Raw genomic sequence first — 11,636 nt, 5'->3', positions numbered from 1 at the left:
TCCTATTTCCCTTTGCTGATTTCATCATCCGATCAAATGACCTCAATGCACAAGGGTGCTCCGACTAATTATTGTTATCCAATTCACCCACCAAAAATAAATAAAATAAATTAAATTAGGCAACAGCTTAAGAACAAATGTATTTATTTTATAAATATTAAACACACACACCATACTCTTATATATATATATGTATATATACACACACACACACATACACATTGTATGGTAGATATATAATGCTTGTAGGGCTATGCATGGATATATAAAGAGAAGAAATTACCATCCATGAATTATAACTTGAATATGAGGAAAGAGGTCTAAGATTGGCCGTTATTGATGTAACAAAGCAATCTCCACTGTTCTCGTCGTTCCTTTGTTTTGGGTTGGGCTGGGCCTTTTGTTTATTGGTAGGGGGTTTTGGGCGTCCCATGTGTGCCTGCTCTTGGACAAATTGTCAAATTTAGTATATAGTTTCATAAATACTATATGAGGTTTGTTGGGTTGGGTAGCCAAAGTTTTTGTTACATTTGTAAGCCCAAAGTCACATTGGGCTTCCGAGTTTTTTTTAGAAAAATAGTAGAAAATAGACCAATATGAAAAATTTAAGAAAGTATATAAGTCAATTTTTAGTTATAAAAATTAATAGGTCATAACTTGTCAAGTTATGGTTCATAACCAGATAAGTTATGAATAAACTTGTCAAGTTATGGTTCATAGCCAGACAAGTTATGGACAATTATGGATAATAACTTGTCAAGTTATGATTCATAACCAGACTAGTTATGGACGAAAACAGTAATTTGGCCTATTTATTAACTTATGTAAACTATTGGCCTATTAATTTTAATTCATCTCAAGTCTTGGCCTATTTCCCTCTTTCTCCCTTTTTTTATTTTTTATTTTATTTTTTTTTTACAAGTGAAGATCTATATTTTCTTTTTTCCCCCTTAGAATTAGGCAGGAATTACAAGTGAAAGATGCAACTTGAGACTATGATTTTCTTTTTTTTTTCTGAATAACTTGAGACTATGAATTAAGATCATGAATCATGAAAAGAACAAATATCACTCTTAGTCCTTTATATTCAGAAAAAATATTATATATATATATATATATGTATATGTGTATATGTGTGTGTGTATATATTTATATATATAGAGAGAGAGAGAGAGAGAGAGAGAGAGTGGAGAAAAGTGTACCTAAAAGTTTCTTCGACGGGTTGAGGTAGCTATATATATTTGTTTTTGTTTATAATTTTCTGTGCTTCAGAACTTATTTTAGCTAGGAAAGCCTGCAAGAGAAAAAGAAATGAGACCTACCCTTTAAAGTTTTAACTTTGACTATATTAATTAACCAACTAGAAAACAAGAATAGCTGAGCAAAATTTATTTGATTTCCATAAAAGAGCGGAGGCAAGTGGGAGCCAAAACAAATACTTGACTTTTAGAGTAAAAGAACTAGAGACAAACTTGGAGAGCCCCAAACTAATTTCTTCGTTTTTTTTTTTTTTAAGATATAAGATATTTTATTTGGTATACAAATGTTATGAGAAAGAGTAGTAGTCACTATTATTGGTTGTTGAACGACCACAATAAAATAATTGACAATAAAATTTGTGTTTCAATTATAAATGTTTCATTAATTTGTTGTGGTTAAGGACGCTATCTCTATAGGCAACGAAACACACCAATATCCGTCTACTATTGGTTTTTGATTATCAATTTATCACTATCAATTGTAAGATTTTCATTTGATTCTCATAGCAATTAAAACACGTAATTTAAAAAAATATAAATATTTAAAACACGTATTTTGGTAGGTATTGTCTCTTATAGAATTGTCCTTTATACGTGCACATGTAGGAACAATACAAATGTTCAAAGCTAGGAAAATAATAAAATAAAAAAAGACCTGAATTTCGTTTTCTAGTTCTTCAAAATTTTTTTTTTTTCTTTTGACAAAGTTGGTTTTGTCAAAAATAAAATAATTGAAAATAAGGCCAGAGGGGGCAGTAGTAGGGCCGAAAACCAGACTAAGGGTTTTGCCAAAAACCAGACAAGGGTTTTGCCAAAAACCAGACAAGGGTTTTGCCAAAAAGCCAGACCCCATTTGTTATGTGAAATGTAAAGATTTGTCAATCAGTTGACATATCAAGTACATATGTCGGTGGTACAACTTCCACTTGTAAAAGTAAGAAACAATCTAGAGGAACAAATCAATGTCAAGAGTTAAATTTAATAAGGAAATATTTAAAGATTAATAGTGAAACATCATTGTCACTTTAGTTAGTTATATATGCATATAGTTAGTTATCACTCTAAAACTAATTTCTGTTTAGCTAGCTAGTCACTTTCAAGCGCCACCTATTCAACCATAGTTTAACATGTGTATTGTGAAATGTAGTTTCCTTTAGCCCTCGGATCACATAATTATTCAAAGAGAGAGTCATTTTCAACAGTGGAAAGATTTTGTTAAAAAAAGTACCGCTACACAGTACAAAGTAACAATAAGAAACCAAGAAAATGGAATATATTAGTGAATAATCTAGATCTGATGAGTCAAAATTACATGGCGATTAAGAAAGGTGTTTTGTCTTAATAGAGTCTTAATCACCCTGACTCGGATGAGACAGATAGATGAGCTGGTCATGTGATATTATTATAAAGACATATACATCATAACAAATACATGCATACATACATACATACATACATACATATATGTATATACGTAGTTGGTTAGTCCGGGCTCCACCACCTTACCTTAATAATATTCTAACTCTTCCAACTGAATTAGCATGTAACATGAAAATAGATTATAATATTATGTAAAACAAAATGTCATTATTTCATGTGATTTAAGAAAGCTTATTAGTATACGGAACTTCAATTAAAAATATTGCTACTTGGCGGTTTCTTCCTCACGGGACTAACATGCATTAGTTGAATATAATTAGCTCTTCTATGTGTCCATTATTATTGTATATATAGATGTACAAAAAGTATGCCTTGTGTTTGTCAATAATGAGAGCAAACATCAAAGTAGCAAGATGGAGAATTTAACGAGCATTTTTGGAGATAACGGTCCAAAGTAATGAGCACACAGAAACTTGGTCAAAGTTCATAAATGTTTTTGGAGTCCCAAGAAGATTTGAAATTAATGGTAACACGCATGCATGCATGTTATGTTACTATATTTGAACATCAAATCACACTAGGGCAGACTCAACGGTTGCTTCTAATTACTTCCAAGTGAAGGAATCAACATTATCTCAAAGTTATTATACTTTAAAGTTCACAAATCATTTCGAGAAAAGTGTACTCCGTTATAGACATATATCTGTCAAGCCAACTTGCGAAATTTCTTTGCCTTGATGTAGTACGTACTTTTTTTTTTATTTTCAATAACCATATCTAACTATACAGAAATAACTGTGAATAATGGTTGTGGTGTTCTTCTCGTGACAAAGAAAAAGCTTAAAATTAAAAGCAAAAAATTTTGTTGCTGTAGCTAGTTGAAAATCCACGAAAGTATAATAAATATACTATAGTTACAGCTAAAAATTGCTAAAAATCTTGATATGAATGTTTTCCCTCAAGATTAATAAGACAATTGGATATAACACGACTTGGTAGTAATAAAGACACAAAACATTACATGAAAGGAATATATATATATATATATATATATATATATATTTATATATAGTTGAATTACTAAAAGGGTTTTGTTACAAAAATAGATTCAAGTTTGAAACCAAAGATATAATTTAAAGACTTCCGAGTCAAAGTTAAAACTAATACGTATCCAAGGCAAACTCATTGTGATTTTAACCATCACTTCCTCACAAATTTATCATTTCATGTCATTTCATCATTACATGGCAAAAGTGCTCCAATGAGGAGGGAAAAAAAAAAAAGACAAAACGACAAACAATAAAAAGCGAAAAGCACGGACAAAAAAAAAGAAAAAAAAAAACTTCACTTTGCAACTTTCGTTTTCCTCACTAAATATAGAGCACTAAAGATTTTAACCAATGCTGAAAAAGGCCATGCATATAATCAGTGAGTAATGCTATTTGACACCAACGATCTTAAATACCCCTCATTACTTAAAATGAGTTTTACGAGAAAAAAATTAATAAGTGGAGTCAATATTTTATTTAAAATTGGTGTTTAACAAAATAATCTTAAAAACTTTTTTATTATCTTCACACTCACAGAGATGTACAACGTATGAACAAACTAACTTTTTTTGTCTTTCTGGTCTAAAACCAGAAATTCTCGATCTTTACAAAAAAAACATACCAATTTAGTGCCGCCATTAAAGGGCAAAGACCACCAATTAGAGCTAGGCTGTACTTTGTGTTTCGCATGTTCTACCAAACAACATTTGGAAAACATAAAACTCGTTATATATTAAAGAATTAACGGAGAGAAATCCCACTGATGAGAGGAAAACACGTGTAATATTTCTTTATTTAGGCTTAACAAACCCATGAATTGACCCGTCTCGTAACCAAAACTATTAACCAATAAAAAGAAAGTAACCGAAAAACAACCTTGACTTTCTTAAACTCCACTCGAGTGCGTGAATAGAGAAAAAGGGTTTTTTCATAATCAATTCTTTGACAAGAAGGAAAAAAAGAAAAACGACAGATGTCACGTGTAAACAGGGAAGATGGTTGATTGAGAAGAAGCTTAATTTTGGATATCTAGATTTGCGTGGACACAGATAACTAATTAATTAAATTAAGAATTATAAAGAGCATGCATATAAGCGTTAAAATTTAACTAAGATGATCACATTAAAATTAAAAATATATAATATATAACAGTTTAAAATAAAAATCTATGAATAAAATTAAAGGTTCATCATTTGAGTCTCATTAAATGTGTTAACTATAAAGATACATGAGGTGATATTACGACCGTGTTTGAAATTAATCTCGCTTTTATTTTTCACATTTTTTGAGAAAAAATAAAAACGTTTTCAAAACGGCATTTGGCGCAATCAAGACAAAAAATGAAAATGAAAATGATTTTTTAATTTAGTATAAAATGAGAGAGAAATGAAAAATGACTTTTAATCGTTTTTCATTTTGTGTTTTCGTTTTCTCCTCTCTCGAGCAGAGAGAGAGAAAGAGAGATATTATTGAATTTTTTTATACTGAAAATAATCTCTTGATAAAACTACCAAACGCATTTTTAAAAATGATTTCTGTTTGAGATTAAAAACGTTTTTATTTTTATTTTCATACAAAAAATAAAATAATTTTAAAACGAATTTCAAACGCGGCCTACGTATTAAAATCTTCACATTTAATACTTTAAAGAATAATACAATACTCGAATTTGTAATAACAAACCAACAACGATACTTTATTAACACTAAAGTTCCGTTTTGTTCATGGATTAGTACCACAAGATTAGAATTATTTTTAATTTACGTGTATTTTTTATAAAAAAAAATACTGTAACGAATCATGAATCATGATTCGAATAAGAGAATAAATTTTCAAACTAAACGGGCTCTAAGCCACCACGACACACTAATTTGACACTACATTTAAAAAATTCTCTAGTGCGTTATTATTTTTTATTTTCTTAAAAGGTTTGGTTAGGTTGAAGTACATTGACATAATGGAAGAGTTGTCGCCAAACACATCTTAACCGTTTTTCAGGTAAAAAAGTTTTAAGTTATAAATGAACTTTTCAGGTTCGAGCCTCAAGGTTCCATCAGCAAAACCGAGTAGGACAAACGAATCTGCACCTTACACGTGGCATCTTCCACCGACTTGTTTTGGTGTCGGTTGCTGGAGGATCTGATCTAAACTAGGTAGTTAAAGACCCTCCTTTTTGTAAAGCAAATAACTACTCATAATTGTTGCACATTATGCGTTTTATCTATAGCTTCAAATATGATTAAATCAATAAGAAGACTGTAAATAAGACTCTTTCAATAAAAGTCTAATAAATAAATTCAATAAAAAAAATTTTAAAATATTATGAATAATTAACAACGACTAGATTAATTGATGGTTTTACTTTTCATCTTTTGTTGTAAAAAATGCATTTGTGGTTAAATCTAGCGTGAAAATTAAGGTATGTATATTATAAGAAATTAGGTTGTATCATACAGTTTAAATACTAATCATTAAATTAAATAATAATAATAATAAAACTCAATTATCTTATAAATTGTTGTCAATTTCTACATTAAAAAGAATTTCATCATTTTAAATGCTTTTCTCATTCAACGGGCGAGATTGAGTTGAAATGGAATGTAAAGCAATTTATTTCGGCTTTTATTTGATAGAGGGAAAAGTGAAAGGAGAGAGAGAGAGGTGAGATAAGTAGTGAGAGGATTTTGATGCTCATAATTATTTGTAGATGAAAAAAGATGAGTGAAAGAATTAAGTGAAAATTTTTAAAAGTGCTTCAATTTAAATCTCTTGAAATATAAAGAATCAATAAATAGATCATATATATATATATATATTTCTAGAAACTTCTACTTGAGGAACTATTCTTTTTCCCCTACAAGTAAAAACTGCTAGTTTAGTTATTATTTTTTTTTAGAAGATGCCATTTTAGTTATTGAATTACCTTTTTAACAGCCTAATATGTGACACTGTAACTATTATGTTAGAAATCTGTAACGTACGATATATACCAAACTGTCCAAAAATTTAATGCAACGCCCAAAAGAATAGTTTCTACTACCGACAAAGAAAAAGGACTTTTCCTACAGTTAAATTTCCTTTCCTTTTTTTTTTTTTTTTTTTTTTTTTTTTTCTTCACTTGGGTTATTTATATATAGCCAAAATCTGATTTTACTACAGATGATAACAGGTGAGGAAAGACCTAGCCTTAAGGGGGTTGGTTTTCCCCTTTTTCTTAACGTACATGTTGGGTATGGTCAATGGGGCCCATCTGCCCAGTCAAAGAGTAGGCCCCACTTTACCCAGAAAAGAACACGTGGACGGTCAAAACCAGAGATCCTCTACAAAAGCGGGAAAAGACCATTCGCATTTCGCAGTAAAGAGCAGCAGCAACACACAACTACACAAGAGCGGAAATAGAAATATAACACGAATGAAGGAAAAACAGAAAAAGAAAAAAAAAGGGAATAAAATAAACAAAGCGCTGAAGTAGCCCGTGAAGGAAACGGCTATAATTGAATCATGAAAAAGAGAACGTGAATATCACGCGCAGCCATATCGCGTCTAGAAAACCTTATAATCTTGGCTTGGAGGTCAAAAAACAACGACCCTAACCGCTTCTCTCGTTAGATTCGCGGAGTTTTTCGCTAATCTTATGTTTAAAAATTAAAATATATATATTTATCTGTGTTTTCTTTTTCAATACAAGAAATTAAAAAAGAAGAAGAAAGAAATCATAGTTTTAGATGTATTAGTGGACAAAACACGAGTTTAAAGTAAATTATTTCTATAACGACATTATTAGCCGTAATTTCTCTTTAAAAGATAAATTCAATGGCCGGAAAAAGAGTAGTTTAGTTCAAGCAGTTTTAAGATCAGAGAAGATTACGAATGAAAAGAAGAATAACAAAAAGCTATGAATAGTATACGGAGTGCACAAAGGGAGAAATATATAAATATATAAATATATAATATGCATGTATGGAAAAATCTTTTTTCAGGTAATTGAAAAAGTGAAAAGAGATTATGATTAGCATGCAAAAATGAGAGCAAATTATCTTACCGAGGGAGGGGTACGGACGTCTAAGAGGAAATGAGCTTGTAGGGAACGGAGTGCTTGGCTGTCGAGAAACGAGCGAGAAAACGGAAAGAAAATGAGAATGATGAAAGTGTAAATGAGAGAGAGAGAGAGAGAGAGAGAGCAAAAGTAGAAGAGGGAGAGGGAGAGAAGGGGGGGGGGGAGGTGGGTTATTTATAGAATGTAAAACCATTACATTATGAGTTAATGACTTTCTCAAAATTTTACCCAACACTTTTTAGAGAGTTTTGCGACCAAAATAGGCCCCCAACCCCAGTTAAGGACAACTGTTTTGTGTACTTTTTTCTGTATGTCTCTTTACCGGTAGTATTAATTTATAACTATTACATTTAGTTAAAATCACATTAAATTAAAAAAATTATAAAATATATAATTTTTAATACATATTTAACCGTTAAAAAATAAAAAACTACTAATAATTTATTTTTTTAATCCTATTGAAAAACTCCGTTGTGGAAAAGTTTTTTTTTTTCCTAACATAAATAGGCCCCTATAGATCAAAAAAGAAAAAGAAAAAAAAAAGCTCTACTAATAATTTATTTTTTTAATCCTATTGAAAAACTCCGTTGTGGAAAAGTTTTTTTTTTTCCTAACATAAATAGGCCCCTATAGATCAAAAAAGAAAAAGAAAAAAAAAAGCTCTTTATTATTATTATTTTGTAAAAAAGTACGTCCCTCTAATTCGTTGATTTTGTTCTACTTTAACGCGTGACAACAATGAGTTTACATGATAAAGTTATGTGTCCATTTTATCATGTACTTAAAATGTGTTGTCTATGAAAAAAAAAAAAAAAAAGACTTGTAATACACGGTAAGATTTTTTTTTTTTTAAGGGAAGATGAGGAGGGTATTTTGGTCCTTAAAAAATTATAATGGCGTAACTATTATAAGGAAAAAAACTCAAATTCATGTCTAAGAGGTGTGTCTAATAGCAGAAATGGTTAAATTCATATCTATGAGTCGTATTAGGATTGACACGAGTAATACATACGTTAAAAACTCAAATGCAAACTTTTATTATATGTGTAGGAGGACATGACATGACACATGAATATATTTAATAAATAAGTTGTTAAAAAAATAATATGACTCCATAAATCTGATCATTAGTGAAATTGGTAAAACTACTAAAAACTAGCATCAATTCTCTACTAATTAGAGTAAATCAAATATGTGATATATAAAACTAACAAGGATATTAATTTTCAAATCTCCATACCAAAATAAAGAATGTACGTATGGATATGGTGTATAAGTAAATAATTCCCAAGTACTTAAAGAATTGAAGGTATTTGTTGATAGGAGAAAATATTTGATTCTACTCAAGTACAGTAGGAACTAAAAAAACAAATTTGGATCCTAATTATTTGTCTTAATTGCTTAGTCATATTCAAACCGTCCCATTAAAATATAAAAAAAAAAACATCAAAATCTTCGAGCAAGTATTATTCATTGTATTGAAAATTTAAAATTATAAATCATACAAATCATTACTCATCATGTCCCTATATTCAAGAATCCTATAAAGTTCGATTGCCTAGATTGAATAGTAATTTACCACTCAATGAATCATCAACTTGAAAGTTCGACTAAACCTCTCATGTCAACCAATAGCTAAAATAAGTCTTTGGCAGATATTTTTATTAGTTATTCGCTAAGGAACAAAGTGTGAACATAAAAAAATAATATTGAAAACACATGAAGGCCATGGAATTAAGTTACGAAAACACCCCTACCAGATAGCTGGACAGGTGGTGCCACCTATAGACCAAGCAAATATATTTAACTCTCTCACTAAGGAAAATGTCAATGTTCATGAGATTCCACAACAGGCTTTTAATTTTATTTATTTATTTATTATTCTTCTATCAATTATCATAAGTTCCTTGAACATGACCTTCTCTAAGGAATTTGCCCATGAAACTTCCGTGGACTTTGATGCTATGTTTGGTAAGAAAGAAAAGTAGAAGGAAGGAAGAAGGTGGAGGGATTATGTGTTGTCTATGAAAAAAAAAAAAAAAAAGACTTGTAATACACGGTAAGATTTTTTTTTTTTTAAGGGAAGATGAGGAGGGTATTTTGGTCCTTAAAAAATTATAATGGCGTAACTATTATAAGGAAAAAAACTCAAATTCATGTCTAAGAGGTGTGTCTAATAGCAGAAATGGTTAAATTCATATCTATGAGTCGTATTAGGATTGACACGAGTAATACATACGTTAAAAACTCAAATGCAAACTTTTATTATATGTGTAGGAGGACATGACATGACACATGAATATATTTAATAAATAAGTTGTTAAAAAAATAATATGACTCCATAAATCTGATCATTAGTGAAATTGGTAAAACTACTAAAAACTAGCATCAATTCTCTACTAATTAGAGTAAATCAAATATGTGATATATAAAACTAACAAGGATATTAATTTTCAAATCTCCATACCAAAATAAAGAATGTACGTATGGATATGGTGTATAAGTAAATAATTCCCAAGTACTTAAAGAATTGAAGGTATTTGTTGATAGGAGAAAATATTTGATTCTACTCAAGTACAGTAGGAACTAAAAAAACAAATTTGGATCCTAATTATTTGTCTTAATTGCTTAGTCATATTCAAACCGTCCCATTAAAATATAAAAAAAAAAACATCAAAATCTTCGAGCAAGTATTATTCATTGTATTGAAAATTTAAAATTATATATCATACAAATCATTACTCATCATGTCCCTATATTCAAGAATCCTATAAAGTTCGATTGCCTAGATTGAATAGTAATTTACCACTCAATGAATCATCAACTTGAAAGTTCGACTAAACCTCTCATGTCAACCAATAGCTAAAATAAGTCTTTGGCAGATATTTTTATTAGTTATTCGCTAAGGAACAAAGTGTGAACATAAAAAAATAATATTGAAAACACATGAAGGCCATGGAATTAAGTTACGAAAACACCCCTACCAGATAGCTGGACAGGTGGTGCCACCTATAGACCAAGCAAATATATTTAACTCTCTCACTAAGGAAAATGTCAATGTGCATGAGATTCCACAACAGGCTTTTAATTTTATTTATTTATTTATTCTTCTTCTATCAATTATCATAAGTTCCTTGAACATGACCTTCTCTAAGGAATTTGCCCATGAAACTTCCGTGGACTTTGATGATATGTTTGGTAAGAAAGAAAAGTAGAAGGAAGGAAGAAGGTGGAGGGATTTTAGGAGGGAAAATGAAAATGTAGGTTGTTTGGTATGAGAGAAAAAAGAAAGGAAGAAAAAATGGAGTGGAAAATAATACATGTGGACCCTACCATTTTTTTTTTCCCACAAGTGGGCAGAAAATGGGATGGAAAATGGAGACAACTCATTATAGTGAGCAAAGTTACTAAACTATTATTTTCTCCATCAACATCCAAGTAAAAAATTTAATGATATTAAAGTAATTTACGAGTAAGATTTTTTCTTTCCTCCTAATTTAACTTCCAATACCAAACAAGTGAAGGTAAGCTCATTTTCTTTCCATCTTCTCATACCAAACAACATAAAAGAAAATCAATTTCTTTTCCATCATTGTTATTTTTCATCACTTTCTTATTTCCTTTCTATCCTATTTTATTTCCTTTCTACCAAACATTTTAATTTTCCCTCCCAAAATTCCTTCTCCTTCTTCCTTCCTTTTACTTTTCTTTCCTACCAAACATGTCATACATATGATGAACAAGTCCTAAAGAGTTGCTCTAAAGAGTCTCCCTCTCCCTTCCATGCAGAAGAGAGAGAGAAGAAAAGTCTTTGCATGCAGGGGCTTTCCACGAAGATACGTTGTTTTTCTTAACTTATAATTTATAGACTATATTATATATCTAAATATA

General features: G+C 30.0%; 1 protein-coding gene across 1 annotated transcript in view; it reads right to left on the bottom strand.

Annotated features, from left to right (window-relative positions):
* Positions 1-7,833, bottom strand: part of LOC112091869 (probable trehalose-phosphate phosphatase C) — an 11,857-nt gene extending 4,024 nt beyond the window's left edge. The window contains exons 1-4 of the mRNA XM_024166564.1: positions 7,731-7,833; positions 1,203-1,294; positions 284-439; positions 8-64 (exon numbers count right to left, since the gene is read on the bottom strand). Of these exons, the coding sequence (XP_024022332.1) occupies positions 8-64; positions 284-433 (207 nt within the window). The 5' untranslated portion in view covers positions 434-439; positions 1,203-1,294; positions 7,731-7,833. The remainder of the gene's footprint in view (positions 1-7; positions 65-283; positions 440-1,202; positions 1,295-7,730) is intronic.
* Between the last annotated feature and the right edge of the window lie 3,803 nt (positions 7,834-11,636).

This window comes from Morus notabilis, unplaced genomic scaffold (assembly GCF_000414095.1).
Source record: "Morus notabilis unplaced genomic scaffold, ASM41409v2 Scaffold812, whole genome shotgun sequence".
NCBI lineage: Eukaryota > Viridiplantae > Streptophyta > Magnoliopsida > Rosales > Moraceae > Morus > Morus notabilis.
Note: the sequence above shows the minus strand (reverse complement) of the source record. Positions and strands in the feature narration are given on the sequence as shown.